General features: G+C 45.7%; 1 protein-coding gene across 1 annotated transcript in view; it reads right to left on the bottom strand.

Moving 5' to 3' along the window:
* PADI2 (peptidyl arginine deiminase 2) overlaps positions 1-18,932 on the bottom strand; it is a 44,924-nt gene that overhangs the window by 20,024 nt on the left and 5,968 nt on the right. Inside the window, exons 2-10 of the mRNA XM_087701958.1 lie at positions 15,113-15,296; positions 14,764-14,836; positions 13,350-13,411; positions 11,086-11,203; positions 7,740-7,865; positions 5,268-5,446; positions 2,370-2,473; positions 1,099-1,210; positions 278-385 (exon numbers count right to left, since the gene is read on the bottom strand). Of these exons, the coding sequence (XP_087558084.1) occupies positions 278-385; positions 1,099-1,210; positions 2,370-2,473; positions 5,268-5,446; positions 7,740-7,865; positions 11,086-11,203; positions 13,350-13,411; positions 14,764-14,836; positions 15,113-15,296 (1,066 nt within the window). The remainder of the gene's footprint in view (positions 1-277; positions 386-1,098; positions 1,211-2,369; positions 2,474-5,267; positions 5,447-7,739; positions 7,866-11,085; positions 11,204-13,349; positions 13,412-14,763; positions 14,837-15,112; positions 15,297-18,932) is intronic.

Here is an 18,932-nt window from a genome sequence, read left to right as displayed (position 1 = left end):
AGGCCGGATCCTGAAGAGGAAACTCAAGTACTTTGGCCACCTAATGAGAAGGAAAAAGGACTCCCTGGAGAAGAGCCTCATGCTGGGAACGATGGAGGGCAAAAGAAGAAGGGGACGGCAGAGAAGGAGGTGGCTGGATGGAGTCACCGAAGCAGTCGGCCTAAGCTTAAATGGACTCCAGAGGATGATAGAGGACAGGGAATCCTGGAGGAATGTTGTCCTTGGGGTCGCGATGGATTGGACACCACTTTGCAACCAACAACAACGAAGCACTTACCAAAATCTCTTTGACGGCAAAATATTCCAGGCCTCCATCCCGCGGAGAGTCCAAAACCACCGGGAACTGCTTGTGGGGTGCCTGAATGTAGCCAAATTCAATCTCGTCCTGCAAGAGAAGGAGAATCAGGACTACGGAGGTTGCAAGATTCTCTACAGCTGAAGCACATGGGATCTGAAGGGAAGAAGTAAGGTGTGGGGAGATCAAAGGCCCAGCGAGGGGATTTCGGGAGTCGAAGTCCACATTCTTAAGCGTGCCAAGTTTGAGAAACAAGGCTGCCTTTGGGAAGAACAATCGAGAAGATCATTACGGAGAGAATCTATTTTATGTGGTCGCTAAGAGTTGATGCCAAGTGGATGGCGTATCGTCAACGTTTATCAATCTATGGAGAATTTTATGGAGACATGCAGTGCAGGGGTGGGATTGAAACATTTTAGCTGCCCGGTTGCTGGGTGGGCGTGGCCTACTCAGCCTCCTGCACTACAGCAGAGGGGGGGATTTTTACCCTTTTCCTGAGCCTCCGGGAGGGCGAAAACGGCCTCATCCGGGTTCCTCCCAGAGCCTCCACGCAGGCCCTGCATTTACCTGGCATGATGAACACTAATCCGGCATCCGGCTTTGCTCACCACAAGGAGACTCCTGGGAGGGGAAGGGTGGGCGTGGCCAGCCAGTCCTTCCAACTACCAGTTCGGCAAACCAAATGCAAAATTAGCATCCTGTTTGCTCGAACCGGTACGAACCGGCTGAATCCCATCCCTGATGCAGCGCACATTCACACCTGTGTGCAAGAAGTGCATCTGGCCACAGCCACTGGTGCTAACCTGCATCCATCGGTCGCCACGGTTCATGTACCGAGAGCAAACACTAATCTTGCATCCGGCTTTGCTCACCAAACTGTTAATTTCCTTCAGGAAGAGATAGTTGTCCTTGACACTGTGTGGAGGAAAGGAGAAGAAAGTGAGGTGTTGCCGGAATCCTGATCTGCGCATCCTTCCCTTGAAGAGAGCGTCATCTGGTACCCATGGCCCATGTCTGGGCCCACTCCGTCCTCCAAGAAAAAGAGCTGGAGATACAGCATGAATTCTTATAACAATACCTTCCTTATCTTATGTTTCTAATAAACACATGAAACTACTCTGTATCTCTGGCTCTTTTTCTTAGAGGACTGAATGGGTCCAAGGAAAGAAGAAAAGAAAAGACAGAAGGAAGGAGGAGGAGAGAGAGAAAGAAAGGAGGGAGAGAGAAAGAAAGAAAAAGAAAGAAAAAAGACTGAAGAAGAAAGGAGGTGGAAAGGAAGAAGGAAGGAAGAAAAGAAAAGACAGAAGGAGGGAGGGGGGAGAGAGAGAAAGAAAGGATGGAGAGAGAAAGAAAGAAAGGAAGGACTGAAGAAGAAAGGAGGTGGGAGGGAAGAAGGAAAGAAGAAAAGAAAAAACAGAAAGGAGGGAGAGAGAGAAAGAAAGGAGGGAGAGAGAAAGAAAGAAAAAGAAAGAAAGAAGACTGAAGAAGAAAGGAGGTGGAGGGGAGGAAGGAAGGAAGAAAAGAAAAGACAGAAAGAAAGAAGAAAGAAGACTGAAGAAGAAAGAGGTGGGGGGGAGAAAGAGGAAGGAAGGAGGAAAAGAAAAGACTGAAAGAGGGAGAGGGACAGAGAGAGAAAGAGAAAGAAAGAAAGAAAAGAAAGAAGACTGAAGAAGAAAGAAGGTTGGAAGGAGGGAGAGAGGGAAGAAGGAAGGAAAGGAAAGGCAGGCAGAAAGGAACAAAAAAGAAAGAAAGAAAGAAAGAAAGAAAGAAAGAAAGAAAGAAAGAAAGAAAGAAAGGACTGAAGAAGAAAGGAGGTGGAAGGCATGACTAAATGCCAAAGGCACACGGAACCAAAGGTGATTCCTATTTTTCTACTGGCATTTTTAAAATGCTTTCGAACTGCTAGGTTGGCAGAAGCTGGGACAAGTCACGGGAGCTCCCTCCATTATGCGACGCAAGGGATTCGAACCGCTGAACCGCCAACCTTTCTGATCGACAAGCTCTGCGTCTTAGACACTGAGCCACCACGCCCCTATAGGTTGAGAACAACCTGTATACTCCTTTGGTCCTTTACCTGCACACAAAGACGCTGATTGGAGACAAGGTGTTTGGGGTCATGATCCAGGGCGCGACCCGGAAAACGACAGTGTCGGTGAAGATCGGGACCTGCGGAATACCCTGCCGGGAGATTTGTTTAAAAAGCCACTCTTAAAAAAAAGTTAAGAAATGCAACACTGGAGTCTTTCTATCATCAAGCATTCTGTTGTGGTCCGCCAGCGGCCAGCAGAGCTGGCAGCGGAGTTGGATAGTGAGGAGGTTGGGGAAGAACATGGGCCAGTCCTGGAGTCTGGGGAAGGCTCTGTGTCGGAGGCAGAGAGGGGGCCAGAGCCGTATGCCAGTTATCAGCTGCCTTCAGAGTCAGGCATCAGTGAAGCAGACAAACAGCTGGAGCCTGTTCCCAGTGTGCGCATGCGCAGAGTTGCCAGACAAAGGGAACAGCTAAAGGACAGGGATCGACTTGGGAGTAAGGCCACAGGTGGACGATGAATGGCCCCTCCCAGAGGAAATAAAAGTGGAGCGAAAGGGGAATGGAGTTTGCAGGAGACAATTAGTTCACTTCATTGGCTCGTGACTCTCTGAGACTCCTTGCCAAGTTCTGCAGATATCAGCCTGGCAGCTCTCCAAGCCAGATAAGGTCTATGATTATAAATTAAATAAAAGAGGTTTATTGGGACGAGGACTCGGCTTTGTGCTGCTGGGAAGCCTAGATCAGAATTGCCTGAACTGCCAGGTTGGGATGCGGGCAGGAGGTGAGCCAAGGCTGCAAGATAGCCCCTCCCCTAACCCTCCTCCTCTCTTTTGCAGGTGACTCAGGCCTCCAACCGACTGGACGAGGCCTCGTTCCCGGAAGACACTGAGTTGGAGATCGCGCACTGGTTCCGGAAGAGTTACGATAGCACTTTTGACGATGAGGATCTCATGGCTGGAGGCCCCTCTGGAGGTGAGCCTGGAAGAGGATGAGTTGGGGAGGGGAGGAGGGTTGGCAGCTCTCCAAGCCAGATAAGGTCTGTGACTGAAAATCCTCCCTCGAAAGTCTTTGTTGGATGTGAATGAGCAGAATTCACAGAAAATTAATAAAAGGTTTTTTTTTGTTGTTGTTGTGACATGGAGTTTGCTTCATGCTCTTGGGAAGCCTCGGTCAGAACACCTTGTGTAAAACAGGACTGCTGTTTGAAAAAATATATATGAAAAACTCACGTTTTTTTTGTTATTTGCCAGAAAGAAAAACGCAGAAGTGAACTGCTCAGAGCCAATGGGCTCCCGACACAAATAGATAAATAAATAACCCAACGGCTCCCGGCTAGGATTTCATATTGCAAACATAATTAATTGGCTAATTGGTAAACGAAATTGGAAACCGCCAGCATTCGGACGGTGGAGAGAAACGGTCAGGGAGTGGACGCGGGCTAAACATCTGGGTGAGGTCCACCCCAAATCAAATGGAGAAGGTTGGGCAGTTAGAAATGAGGGCCCCAACTGGCAGATGAAGGCTAATGAAATTAGCATTTTTAGGCTAATGAAATTAGCATTTTTAGGCTAATGAAATTAGCATTGTTAGGTAAGGGGATACAGCTGATTCCCATAAGACCCCAGGTGGCATTTCAAGCAGGCCAGCAACCCGAGAAGGCGACCAGCAGTAATGTAAAAACAACCTCCATCCCTGGCTCTATTGATACGATTCTAAAAGTCATCTGGAGGTGGGTACTGTTGTGGTCTGCCAGCGGCCAGCGGAACTGGCAGCAGAGTCAGACAGTGAGGAGGGTTGGGGAGGAACATGGGCCAGTCCTGGAGGTTGGGGAAGGCTCTGATGAGGGCTCTGCGTCAGAGGCAGAGACGGGGCCAAGGCTGTCTGGCAGTGATCAGGTGCCTACGGAGCTAGACAACAGCGAGGCAGAGGAACAGCTGGAGCCTGTTCCCAGTGTGCGCTTGCGCAGAGCTGCCAGAAGAAAAGAACAGCTCAGAATCAGGGTTGACTTGGGAGTAAAGCCACACAGGTGGAAAGTGTTTGGCCCCTCCCATAGGAAATAAAAAAGGAGGGAAAGGGGAGAGGGCTTTTGCAGGAAACAATTCCTTTATTCGGCCGTTAGATTTGTTTCAGGAGTGTGAAGATCTGTCCGTGAATCTCAGAGACTCTGTGCCCAGTCTTTCCCTGCACAGCACTTCATTTGGAAAATATTTACATAGCAGCTTTCCAAGCTGGATAAGGTCTGTAGTAATAAATACTCCTTTGAAAGACTGTTTGCCCGGCCTTGGCTGAATGTGAATGAGAGGAATTCACATTCGTTTAATAAAAGTGGTTTTGTCGGGGCCAGGAGTCTGTGCTTTTTTGGGGAAGCCTAGGTCAGAACCAGTACAGGGGTAGGCTAGGCAGTGAGAAAGCAAGGGTGCCCCTTGGCCAAGGAAGGCTGACACTGTAGAGGCAAAGACAGGCAAAATAACAACAACTCTTGCATTGGCGGGAGGTGGCAGAAAAAGGCATGTGAAACACTGGGTACATTAGAAGCTGTGATTTTCCTCCTGGCCAAAGCCATGTCAGCCCCAGCTCTGCCAGGATGCCAGGATTTCCAGAGGCTCTTTGATGGGAGGGGGAGGGCAAAAGGGACACTGAGACCACAGAGACCAAAAGGGACACTCGGCCAGAGGTGGGATTCAGCCGGTTCTGACCAATTCTGGAAAACCAGTAGCAGAAATTTTGAGTAGTTGGTAGAACTGGCAAATATCACCTCTGGCTGGCCACGCCCCCATCTATTCTCTGTTTCCCGAATCCCGGCTGATCAGGAGGAAATAGGGATTTTGCAGTAACCTTCCCCTGCCATGCCCACCAATCCACACCCACAGAACTGGTAGTAAATATTTTTGAATCCCACCACTGTACTCATCCCAGAGACCAACCTTCTGCCCAAAGACCAACCTCGGCCATCGGCTCCAGCAGACTGACGTGGATGGTGACGAGTCCATCAAAACTCTCATCCGGGAACTCCAGCCCCTCCACGAAGAATTCCAGTTCGGCCGAACCCCCTGTGTATTTCACTACGTGGCTCAGCTTCCTCCTGCCCAGAATGTGTATGTAGCGCTGGCCGAAGTACGGATCTGGAGAACGGAGGAGAGAGGAAGAGAGGCATGGGGCTTTCCTGCAGCAAAGATCTACATTCATCGTAACACAGAACAATCCATGATGGTCACTGAAGCCAAAATGCTGGGTCAGAACCAAATCAGGGCTGTGGGCAGTGTGAGCCCGGGGTTCTGTTTTAAGGAAAGTGGCATTTGGATCCACATGGGAAAGGATCTTAAAATGATGGAAAAAGCACAACCTTCCCGAAAATAGGCTTGTTTGTGTGTTTAATGAGCTTGAGGTCATAGGTGTCCTCCAGCCTTATATTTAGGGAAATGGAGATCAGTCTTAGCAGAAGAACAGAGATATTGAGGATGATGATATCTCAAGATATCTCAAGACCTAAAGTGGACACCTAACATCAAAAAAGCACAACCAAGAATGTTCTTTCTGCGCCAACTCAGGAAGTTCAAACTTCCCAAGGAGCTGCGGATCCAGTTCTACAGAGGAATGATGGAGTCTGTCATCTGCACCTCCATAACTGTACAGTTTGGCTCTGCAACCCAACAAGACAGACACAGACTTCGGAGGATAATTAGAATTGCAGGAAAAACAATTACTGCCATCCTGCCTTCCATTGAGGACCTGGGCACTGCACGAGTCAACAAGAGGGCTGTGAAAATATCTACAGACCCCTCACATCCTGGGCAGAAATTGTAAGTTTGTTGCTTATATCCTTACAATTTATATTGATATTGATTGTTCCCTGATGGCTTATTTGTACCCTATGACTATCATTAAGTGTTGTGCCTTATGATTCTTGATGAATGTATCTTGTCCTTTTATGTATATTGAGATTTTATGCACCAAAGAGAAATTCCTTTGTGTCCAATCACACTTGGCCAATAAGGAATTCTATTCTATTCTATTCTATTCTATTCTATTCTATTCTATTCTGTCTATATTCTGTTCTGTTCTATTCTATTCTATTCGTCATTCCATTCCATATTTTCTATTCTATTCTATTCTGTCTATATTCTATTCTATTCGATTGTGTCTATATTCTATTCTGTTCTATTCTATTCGTCATTCCATTCCATATTTTCTATTCTATTCTATTCTATTCTTTTCTATTCTATTCTGTCTATATTCTATTCTGTTCTATTATATTCTATTTGTCATTCCATATTTTCTATTCTATTCCATTCCATTCCATTCCATTCCATTCCAGTCCAGTCCAGTCCAGTCCAGTCCAGTCCAGTCTAGTCTAGTCTAGTCTAGTCTAGTCTAGTCTCTATTCTATTTTCTATTCTCTCTCCTGTTCTGTTCTGTTCTATGGTTCTGGAGGCCGGGCTGATATTCGCTCCCGCATCAGCTCCTCCGAAAGGGCCTTGTGTAATCTGCAGGAAAGCATCCACCCCAAGGGCGTCGAGAGGTCTCCCGAGGATGAGACCAGCCAAATGGACGTGGCCTGCTCAGATGTCCTGATTCCCTGGCAAGGCGGCCACCCGGGGTATCCTGTTGCATGTGTGGACCAAAATGGACACATCCACCCATCTCCTCTCCCGCGAAAGGGAAAAAGAAAAACCCTCAAGCACTCGTGAGCCGCTGAGCTTTACGACCTCTCACCTGGCTGGACCCAGTTTGCATTTGAGATGGAAACAGCCAGGAAATTTGTAGAAGGGGAATCATTTAAAAAAAATAAATGAATCACAGGGAAAGAAGGCCCAGAAAACCCCTCTCCCTTTTGTCATATTGCCAGAAAAGTTACGTAAAGGAGAATTTTCCCTGTTTTTCAAAAGAGATGGGAGAGCCAGAAGAATCTCATTTTTCTACTGCTAACTTGTTGTGGCAGCAGAGTCGGACAGTGAGGAGGATGAGAAGGTGCATGGGCCAGTCCTGGAGGCTGGAGAAGGCTCAGACAAGGGCTCTGCATCAGAGGCAGAGACGGGGCCAAGGGCGTCTGACAGTTATCAGCTGCCTATGGAACTAGACAGCAGTGAGGCAGAGGAACAGCTGGAGCCTGTTCCCAGCGTGGGCATGTGCAAAGTTGCCAGAAGAAAAGAACAGCTGAGAAATCAGGGTTGACTTGGGAGTAAAGCCACAGGTGGAAGGTGAATGGCCCCTCCCATAGGGAATAAAAGAGGAGCAAAAGGGGAGTGGGCTTTTGCAGGAAACAATTCATTCTTTCAGACAGTCACATGACCCCCACCAAGCCACATCCCAAGCCACGCCCACAATAAACCAGTTAAAAAAACAGTTAAAAAAATAGATTTCACCACTGGTTGTACCGCGGAGCGGGGCGGGGGGGAGAGCAGGAAAGGTACTTACTCTGCAGGTAAAAAACGCCGACCTTGTCGGAGTCCGAAATTGGAATGTGGAGAACCATCTCGTAGCCAGCGAGAAGCCGGTCGGGGCCTTGCGTTCTCAATATCATCCGGGACATGTCCTCCAGATCTGGGGTGGGTGGGTTTCAAAGCCCAAGAAAGAAGAAAGAGGGAAGTTCCAGGGGGGGTCTTTGAGTGAGGGTCTTCCTGGAGGAGAAGGTCCGATGGGCGCGTGGAAAAATCGGAGTGCTGGGCAGACCAGGGAAAATGCTTTATCTTCTTTCCCAGAGCTAATTCTCTGGGCTCTGAGAGAACATAGAACAACGATGGCTAACCCTTTTTGCCATCGGGTGCCAAAAGCGGAGGGAGCGCAGCAGTGGTGGGTTCCGGATCCCGTTCCAACTGGTACGGTTGGAATGGGCCCGCCGTCACCCACATGGCTGTGTGCGTCGCGTGCATGCGTTGTAGCTTCCAGCGATGCTTCCGCAAGCCTCCGCAATGCTCCAGCTGCTCGTCGGAGCGTCGCACAGGTGCCGAAGGCTTTAAAGGACAGGTAAGGAGCTCGGGCGGGCGGGCGGGCCCTCTGGAGCATCGTACTGGAATGGTACCCAGTGCTCCAGGCTGGCTCCGATACACCCATACCGGGGCGTACCGCCTGCAACCCACCAACTGGAGTGCGGGGGCTTTGTGTACACATATGCCCACCACCATAATTCTATGTGCCCTCCCCCCCACGCGACCCACGCTTTTGGCATGCAATAGCACAGTAGACCCATTTTTTGCCCTCCCCAGGCTCCAGACCCTTTCTAGGAGCTTGGGGAGGGCGAAAAAGACATTCCCCACTCCCCAGAGACCCTCTGGAGACCGGAAACGGCCCATTTGCTGACTTCCGATTGGACCAGAAGGTCCGTTTTTCACTTTCCCCAGGCCCCAGAAGGCCCGAAAATCAGCGGGACTTCGGAGGTCTTCTAGTCCAACCCTCTGCTCAAGTCAGGAGACCTTACACCCATCCCGGTGTAGGAAGCCTCCTTCCCACCCCTGTTAAATGATTGTCCTATTCTTGAAAGCCTCCCGTTGGTGGCTTAGTTTCTGCAACCCAATTCTGTCTGAATCCGACCGCCATTCTGAGCTTTGCATTTTCTCATGCAGGTAGTCCTTGACTTACAACCATCCATATAGAGACTCTTCGAAGGTACAACAGCAGCACTGAAAAAAGTGTCTTATGACCGTTTTTCATGCTTATGGCTGTTGCAGCTTGCCCGTGGTCAGGTGATCAGAATTCAGACTCTTGGTCACTGATCCATTTTTGCAATCTTCTGACAAGCCACATCCATGGGGAACCCAGATCCATTTAACAACTGTGTGACTAACTTAACAATGCCAGGAATTCGTTTATTGACGGTGGCGAGAAAGGGTGTAAAATGGGGCAAAGCACATTCAACGACCATCTCGCTTAGCAAGAGACATTTCGGGCTCCATTGTGGTTAAATGTCAAGGACTACTTGTATTCTTTTTGGTTCAAAACACATGACTGTTGTGGCCTGCCAGTGGCCAGCTGAGCAGACAGCAGATTCGGACTGTGAGGAGATTGGGGAGGAACATGGGCCAGTCCTGGAGTCTGGGGAAGGCTCGGATGAGGGCTTTGTGTCAGAGGCAGAGAGGGGGCCAGACCTGTTGGCCAATTCTCAGCTGCCTTCAGAGTCAGTGAGGCAGAAGAACATCTGGAGCCTGTTCCCAGAGTGCGCATGCACAGAGTTGCCAGATGAAGGGAACAGCTAAAGAACAGGGGTCGACTTGGGAGTAAGGCCAGATGATGAATGGCCCCTCCCAGAGGAACTAAAAGAGGAGTGAAAGGGGAGTGGAGACTGCAGAAGACAATTAGTTTGCTTCATTGGTTCGTGACTCTCCGAGACTCCTTGCCAAGTTCTGCAGCTATTGGCCTGGCAGCTCTCCAAGCCAGATAAGGTCTGTGACCGTAAATCCTCCCTTGAAAGACTTTGCTGGATATGAATGAGCAGAATTCACAGGAAATTAATAAAAGGGTTTTTGTCAGGACCGGGAGTTTGCTTCATGCTCTCGGGAAGCCTCAGTCAGAACAATGACAAACCCCTTGTGCAGAATAAAGATGTGGCCCGATGGGACTCACATGGCTCAACTTTCAACGGCTTCAGGCAGGATATGCCAGGGACTCAAGATGGCATTTCCCCCATGCCCGCTTGATACCAATTGCTGCCTCCATTGTTCTGCTCCTCTCAGAAAATTTATTTTATTTAGATCTGTTTTATTTTATTAGATCTGTTCTGACCCAGGCTTCCCAAAAGCATGAAGCCAACTCTTCGTCCCAATAAAAACCCCTTTTATTTAGTTCAAAAGGAATTCCTCTCCAGCAAAGTCCCAGCCAACAGTCCTTCATGAGATTTCACAACCGCAGACCTTGATTAGGCTTGGGGAGCTGCCAGCCAATATCTTCCAAACTCCATGCTGTAGCAGCAATTACTTGGCAAGAAGTCAGGAACAGATCTTCACCCTAATGAATTGAACTCATTGTCTCCTGCAAACTCCCCTCCCCTTTCGCTCCTCTTTATTCCCACTGGGAGGGGCCATTCACCATCCATCTGTGTCCTTCCTCCCAAGTCGGCCTCTGTTCTTTAGCTGTTCCCTTCGTCTGGCAACTCTGTGCATGTGCACACTGGGAACAGGCTCCAGCTGTTCGTCTGCCTCACTGATGTCTGACTCTGAAGGCAGCTGATCACTGTCAGACGGCCCTGGCCCTGTCTCTGCCTCTGACACAGAGCCCTCAACAGAGCCTTCCCCAGACTCCAGGACTGGCCCAAGTTCCTCCCCAACCTCCTCACTGTCCGAATCTGCTGCCAGATCCACTGGCCACTGGTGGACCACAAGAAGATCTCAACACCCCTTCCTCCAACCCAAGACTCGCCTTTTTTATAAGGTTATGCAATCTTTGTCTTTATGGCAGCTTCCTTACAAGAGTTCAAATTTTCTGCTTAAGAGGCAAACATTTTTCCTGCTGATTTCTTTCCAACATGCATCGTGAGGCCGTTTTAATTCCTGACTTACTAAAGGCGGTTTCTTTTTAAGTAATGTGTGTGACTTTCTTTAGAAATGCAACACGACCGTGTCAGCATTAGGTTTCTGCCTGAAAGTTGACCTCTTGCTAAATTACAGGGGGGATTACCCTCAAACCCATTTTTCTTCTCCTTGTTAGCTCGTGACTGGAAAACACCTGGCTGCATTTAAAACCAGATTTTGTGCTTTACGCAATAGAGGCTGATCTGCAAAATGGATTTCTATCGGCTTTTCAATTTCCAGAGAGATCAATCATACTGTACCTTCCTTGGAAAATATCTTCTCATCCTGACAGTCCTCTGTGCTGCTGAATGGATTATCTTTGTCACAGTTGACCAAGAGGATGGCACCTTGGCCGTCGGGGCCCCAGGTCCACGTGGCCTGGAAGGGCAGAATTTCACATTTAAGCAGATCAATTCGGGCAAGAGATTTATCTATGACATTATTTATCTATCTCTGGAGCCGCATGTGGCTCTTTCATCCCTCTGCTGCGGCTCCCTGTTGCTGGTTGGCTCCACCAGGTAAAAGGGACAGTCTCCCCTTTCTGCTTCAGCGTAGGCAGGTGTCTTAGCCCAAGAGGGGGAAAAAAAGAGATTTCAGAGAGGGAACAGTAACTCAACCGAGGGAAATCACTGTCCCAGCAGGGGGGCCTGGAGCAGCATTGGGGAATGAGTGCCAAATTACGCAAAGGGGGCCAAACGCAGCGGGCACCTTTGCCAAGAAGGGGGTGAGGGCTCTGTCGAGCCGAATGCCTTGCAGGCTGCAAAAGAATGTCCTCAGCTGAACCTGTCCCCCCTCGGCTTCCTGCTGGTGGAGAAAGCTCGCTTTCAGAAGCTGGGGAGTGGGACTCTGAACCAGGGACCCTATCCTCAGCCCCACCCATTTCACAACATTGCCCCCAGGAGCCAAAAGGAGAGGAAGGCGCTGTGAACCCCGAGAGACGGAGAGGAAGCAGGCAAAATACAGGGGGAAAAATGGAATTGGAATGTAGGCTAAAATTTTGCCTCTTAATTAAAATCAGTGGTAGAGGAGACCTCTTCTTATTCTTCCTGACCCCCTCCCCCCAAAAAGGGGGAACTAAACACCCACAAAGCAGCAGGAATACAATTGTCAATTTAAACATGAGTGAGCATGCAACAATTTTTTGGTTAGAAGTCCTTGCTCGGCTCCATTTGGTAGAAATATTAATAGCTTAACGCAGGGGTGAAATTCAGCAGGTTCTGACAGGCTCTGGAGAAACGGTAGCGGAAATTGTGAGTAGTTCGGAGAACTGACAAATGCCACCTCTGGCTGGCCCCAGAGTGGGGAGGGAATGGGGATTTTGCAGTATCCTTTCCCTGGAGTGGGGAGGGAATGGGGATTTTGCAGTATCCTTTCCCTGAAGTGTGGAGGGAATGAGGATTTTACGGTATCCTTCCCCTGGAGTGGGGAGGGAATGGGGATTTTGCAGTATCCTTCCCCTGGAGTGGAGAGGGAATGGGGATTTTACAGTATCCTTCCTCTTGGAGGGGGGAGGGAATGGAGATTTTACAGTATCCTTCCCCTGGAGTGGGGAGGGAATGAGGATTTTACGGTATCCTTTCCCTGGAGTGGAGAGGGAATGGGGATTTTACAATATCTTTTCCCTGGAGTGGGGAGGGAATGGGGATTTTGCAGTATCCTTCCCCTGGAGTGGGGAGGGAATGGGGATTTTACAGTATCTTTTCCCTGGAGTGGGGAGGGAATGGGGATTTTACAGTATCTTTTCCCTGGAGTGGGGAGGGAATGGGGATTTTACAGTATCCTTCCCCTGGAGTGGGGAGGGAATGGGGATTTTGCAGTATCCTTCCCCTGGAGTGGGGAGGGAATGGGGATTTTGCAGTATCCTTCCCTTGGAGTGGGGAGGGAATGGGGATTTTACAGTATCTTTTCCCTGGAGTGGGGAGGGAATGGGGATTTTACAGTATCCTTCCCCTGGAGTGGGGAGGGAATGGGGATTTTGCAGTATCCTTTCCCTGAAGTGGGGAGGGAATGGGGATTTTGCAGTATCCTTCCCCTGGAGTGGGGAGGGAATGGGGATTTTGCAGTATCCTTTCCCTGAAGTGGGGAGGGAATGGGGATTTTACAGTATCCTTCAACTTGCAACTTCAACTTTGCAACTTTAATAAAACTTGTATGCCGCCCACTCCCTAGGGACTCTTCCCCTGGAGTATCCTTTCCCTGAAGTGGGGAGGGAATGGGGATTTTACAGTATCCTTCCCCTGGAGTGGGGAGGGAATGGGGATTTTACAGTATCCTTCCCCTGGAGTGGGGAGGGAATGGGGATTTTGCAGTATCTTTTCCCTGGAGTGGGGAGGGAATGGGGATTTTGCCCACAGAACTAGTAGTAAAAAAAAATTGAACTTCACTGCTGGTTTAACATCTAGCCTCGTGAAATACGAGCATACAGGTGTGTCCCCTTTTAAGAGCCAGGTAAGGCGAGCATCCCTTTAAAGGGACTATTCCAGAGACATTTCTGACCAAGGAAGATTTGGAATCTGGACGCTACCTTCTTGGGGTTGTTCTTCTCCACCACACCATCGTGGTCAGCATCAACGTCCAGGGAGATTCCTAGAAAGCAAAAGATTTGGCCGTTTTCAAGGAGGAGAAGGACAAACTAGAGCTAACGGCTGGCTGGGCTCAACACAAAGAAACTTTCTTCAATCCAAGGACAATTACCCAGTGGAACAGCTTGCCACCAGAAGTCCTGGCTGCTCCATCACTGGATGTTTTTAAGAAGAGACTAGACAGTCACTTATCTGAAATGGTATGGGATCTCCTGCTTGAGCAGGGAGGCTGGACTAGAAGACCTCCAAGGTCCTTTCCAGTTCTGTTCTATTCTATTCTATTCTATTCCATTCAACTCCACTCCATTCTATATTCTCTCTTCTCTTCTCTTCCCTTCCCTTCTCTATTCTATTCTAGTCATCATTCCATTCTATATTTTCTATTCTATTCTTCTATTCTAATTCTAATTCTTTCTAATTCTATTCTACTCCATTCTATTCCAATCTATTTCATTCTATTCCATTCCATATTTCCTATTCTAATTCTATTCTATTCTTTCTTATTCTGTTCTTATTCTTATTATTCTATTCTTACTCTTCCTCTTACTCTCACTGTTGCTCCTATTCCATTCCATTCCTTTCTATTCTATTCTATTTCTTATTCTATTTTTTATTCTCTTCCTATTTCTAGTCCTATCCCATTCCATTCTATTTCTTATTCTAATTCTTATTCTATTTCTTATTCTATTTCTTGTTCTATTTCTTGTTCTATTTCTTGTTCTATTTCTTGTTCTATTTCTTGTTCTATTTCTTGTTCTATTTCTTGTTCTATTTCTTGTTCTATTTCTTATTCTATTTCTTATTCTATTTCTTGTTCTATTTCTTGTTCTATTTCTTGTTCTGTTTCTTGTTCTATTTCTTATTCTATTTCTTGTTCTATTTCTTGTTCTATTTCTTATTCTAATTCTTATTCTATTTCTTGTTCTATTTCTTGTTCTACTTCTTGTTCTATTTCTTATTCTATTTCTTATTTTACTTTTTACTCCCATCCTATTTCTATTCCTATTCCATTCCATTCCATTCTGTTCATTCTATGAGGACCCAGATTGTTGCGGGCAAGAGATGCTGACTCTGTAAAAGGCTTAGAGGGGGCTATAAAGCACCGTGAAGTTGTATGTGTAAGTCCTCTTGCCATTGCTAGTTTAAGCGCTATTGCTATTCTATTCCCCAGAATATTTTACTAATTGGAGATAACTTAAGAGCAGGGAGGGCCTGTTGATCTGTAAGGAAAGGAATTCCCTCTGCTCGGCTTCGGATATCATTGGCTCTTTTTAAATTAAAGCTGTAATAATACTCTGCGAGGGGATAGAGGATTTCCAGCGAGAACCAAAGTGGGGGAAACAGGAAGACTCTCACCAATGCCAGTCAAAAAGATCCCTGCCTGATTTATAGGGTGCTCTCCGTTCTCCCCGTAATATCCTACGGTGACCTAGCGAGGAAGAAGGAAGAACGACAGGTTAAAACATTCACAGAGAAATTTTCTACGGAGATCCTCAAGTCATCCAGTTCATGGTTGTCCCAAAGGGGCTTTTTCCCCCCCCCAAGAGGCAAGTGTCACGGCGGCGCTAGAGATTCGAACTGCTGAACTGCTGACCTTTCTGATCGACAGGCTCAGTGTGTCTTAGCCCCTGAGCCACCGCGTCCTCCATTATAACCCCATTTAAAATAATAATCCAGACACGCTGTGGTTGAGAACGGATCTTACTTTGCTATCGTTGGTCTCCACGCTCGGCTGGGCCATCTGGATCTGCAGGAACGTGGCGGGATCCAGCGGCCATTGCTTAGTGCCATTGGCGGGGGCCAAATCCGACTGATCGTGGCTTATGACTTCGACACTGACATCTTGTGAATGTTTCACACTGAAATTCACCGCTTCGGGCGGAGCAGCCCTGGAAGATGAGAAGAAGAAAAGGACAAACACTTGCTGGGTGGAGATCAGGGAAATCAGTTCCTGCCAGTTCTAACCTCTTCTATATAAGAGGTTCCACAAATCTACAGTGCCATTTAGAACCGGTTCCAGCTCCCTCCCCCCGCCCGTCCACACATCATCAAGATGAAGAGCAAGAGGAGGAATTCTGGGAGTTGAAGTCCACAAGTCTTAAAGCTGTCAAGTTTGAACACCTCTAGGGTTTTTTTCTAAAGAGTTAGGGGTGCAAGGGTCTTGTAACTTGACAGTTTTAAGACTTGCACACTTCAGTGCCAGAGTTCCTGAGCCAATATAACTGGAGGAGGAATTCTGGGAGTTGAAGTCCACAAGTCTTAAAGCTGTCAAGTTTGAACACCCCTGGGGTTTTTTTTCTAAAGGGTTAGGGGTACAAGGGTCTTGTAACTTGACAGATTTAAGACTTGCACACTTCAAATGCCAGAGTCTCTGAGCCAACATTTTGGCTGCTAAGCAAGAGCGTTGTTAAGTGAGTTTCACCACAATTTACAAGTTGGCACCCAGTCGCATGGCCAGCAAGTCACACCCAGAAAGCAGGCCACACCTACAGAAGAGGTTCTAAAAAGTTTTGAAACCCGCCATTGGTGGAAATGCACAGTCTCCTCACCCGACGGGCTACAGAGACGAGATAAGGAAGGCCCCAGGCGGTCCTCGACTTACAACCACAAATAGCTTTTTTTAAAAATATATATATATATATTAAAACAAACAAAGACAAAACAACACATACAAAAAACTTTCCTCAATTTCATCAAGCATGTGGTTTGGTTACAAGCTTTAGTGCATCAGTTTTTGCAATTAGAAATAAGAACCCTGGTTGTCTATCAAACATAACTAAATACATCACTATCATTGAGCATTATGTGTTCAGGTTACCATTAATATTCCTTCATTTCAAACAAATCTTATTTCCTTAAATCCTTAATTATCTATTAAGTAACAATAAATCTTTATAAAATCACCTATCTCTATCTATTGGCTTTACAAAATAAAAGAATTTTCCATCGACTCATATTGTACATCATTACTTTCAATTATCCACAATGTCACCAATCATCCATAGAGGACACAATACTTATAGTGTGACATATTCAACTCCAGTAATAATTTTCCATTGTTAATCCAAGTAGTTATTGAATATTTCAATTCATGTATGTATCAATTATTCATTACACCAGCATTAGTCCATTTAACATACAAAAACCTGTCCAGTATAACATGATCACTACTTACAATTATACATAATGTCAACTGCATATAAAGAGAATTTGTATAAGATGTTTTACAAGGTGGCACTTATCCCCAATGAGAATAGCAAGAATGTGTAAGAAGAAATTGGAAAAATGCTGGAAATGTCATCAGACGCCGGGCTCATACTACCACATGTGGTGGACGTGTCCTGAAGCTAAAAGATATTGGACTAAAATCCACATGTGATTGGAGAAAATGATACATAAACACATACAATTTAAACCAGAACTCTTTTTTATTGGGAATCATACCAGAAACAAACAACGAAGACTTGAAATATTTGATCGTAAATGTCTTAACAGCTGCTAGAATTGTATTTGCAAAAAATTGGAAAAATGGGAAAATACCAACACAGGAGGAAACTATTTGGAAAATAATGGAATGTGCTGAAATGAGTAAACTTAAATTTGAAATTAGAGAACAAGAGGATGAACAATTTTATAAGGTATGGGATTTGTTTTACCAATGGTTAAAACAAAAAAACTTGGAAATGAAATTGTTTATGTATGACTAGAAAGTCATAGTCATTGCTATGAAAGTTTTTTGCTATGAAATAGAGTGTTTGATCATATGATATATAAAGGACAATAATGAATCGAATGTATAAGAGTGGGATGATTTGAACGTTACGTATAATTGTAAGTAGTGAACACAATCACCTTTTTTTTTGAGAAATTGTTTTTATTGTTTATAAACAAAAACACACACACAAAAAAGAATAATCTTTCGTTACATCTTGTAGAAAGCGTATCGATTGGTTACAAATATATTCCGTGCGTTTCTTCCACAATCCTTACATATACTTCATTCAAATTGAGTTGTACATTTTAAGTCAAGAACAAAAAATTATGTATTTTACTATCCCTGTACCACAATTCTCATTTGATTACCATTATTTAAACATGTTTTTATCTAGAATCATTTATATTTAAAGACGCAACCACCTACTGGCATTCATTTGCAGTTTCAATAGATCTCCAATAACATTACACCTTTATGACATATTCTAAAACAAATTCAGAGAAGTAAGATATCTAAGCATCCCCCCCATAACACACCCGTATGTATCATTAAATATTATCCATTAACATTTCCTTGTTATTATTGTAGTTGACTAAAAGTTATTTACTGTTTATCTCACCTCTCCTCTCCACAGGCCCACACAATGTTATACCTTTATAGCCGTCTTTAAACAATGATTTATTAATAAGATTTATTTATAGGACTTTTCCCTCAATCCCAAATTAGTTAATTACGTGCTAAGAAAACACAACCACCTTTCTGATTGACAAGCTCAGCATCTTAGCCCCCCCCCCAAGTCACCGCGTCCCATGTGAAAAGGTTTCATTCTAGATAAATAAATGAAAGGGACCGAGAAGGATGAAGGGATTCGAAGCTGGGAAAATTCTGTTATTATTCTGCACAGAGAGCACTAAATCGCCCTCTGACATAACTCATCTGTGCAAGCTTTGTTTAAAACAAACAACAGAAAAAAGCGGCACAATAGGAGCAAGACCGTGGCACCCAAAATGTCTTGGCACAGAGCCTCTTCGGATGAATGAACAAAGGACAATCCACCATAAACAAGCATTTTTAGGCACGGCTGGCAGCCGATTCTGTCTGTCTCCCAACGTGGGCATCCAAAAACTACTTTTTGAAAAGTTTTTTTTAAAATTTTACTCACCCATGCATACTTACATTTCACAAATACACATTTCTCATAGGTATTATTCGTGTTATACATTATCCTTTAACATTTATAATTCCTTTCTTCTCCTAACAATATAATAATATATTCGAGATTGCTTTCCTGCCATCCCGTCCATCCATCTTATATTACAACAAGCCTGTCTTCTTCCCTCTCTCTTTCTCCTACCCTCCCTTCTTCTCTACCATCTTTTTTTCCTCCTCTCCTTTCTCTTTTCTTCTTCCCCTTCCTCTCCCCTACTCCTCCCCTCTTCCTCTGCTTCCTCCCCTCTGTCCTACTCTTGCTTCCCCTTCCTTCCTTCCTTCCTTCCTTCCTTCCTTCCTTCCTTCCTTCCTTCCTTCCTTCCTTCCTCTCCTTTACTCTTTCTTCTTTCCCTCCCTTAGCATTTCTTCTCCTCTCCTCTTCCCTCTCCTTCTCTCTCCTTTCCCTCCTTCCGTTGTTGAGTTTTCATATTTTATTTGATCTGATGTATTTCGGGGATGGCGTTTGGGCAAACCCGGTTCTATATTTACATAACACTCTTAAATCCCCTCTTCCTCCTCTTATTTTACATGATGATAATTCCACATGTAAAATCTTTTAAACATATATTTGTACATTAATACTATTTTATTTTCTCCCTCT

This window comes from Thamnophis sirtalis, unplaced genomic scaffold (assembly GCF_051295495.1).
Source record: "Thamnophis sirtalis isolate CommonGarterSnake01/CBP01778 unplaced genomic scaffold, rThaSir2_p1.2 scaffold_15, whole genome shotgun sequence".
In the NCBI taxonomy this organism is placed as follows: Eukaryota; Metazoa; Chordata; class Lepidosauria; order Squamata; family Natricidae; genus Thamnophis; species Thamnophis sirtalis.
The sequence above is the reverse complement of the archived record's forward strand: the minus strand, read 5'-3'. Positions and strand labels throughout refer to the sequence as shown.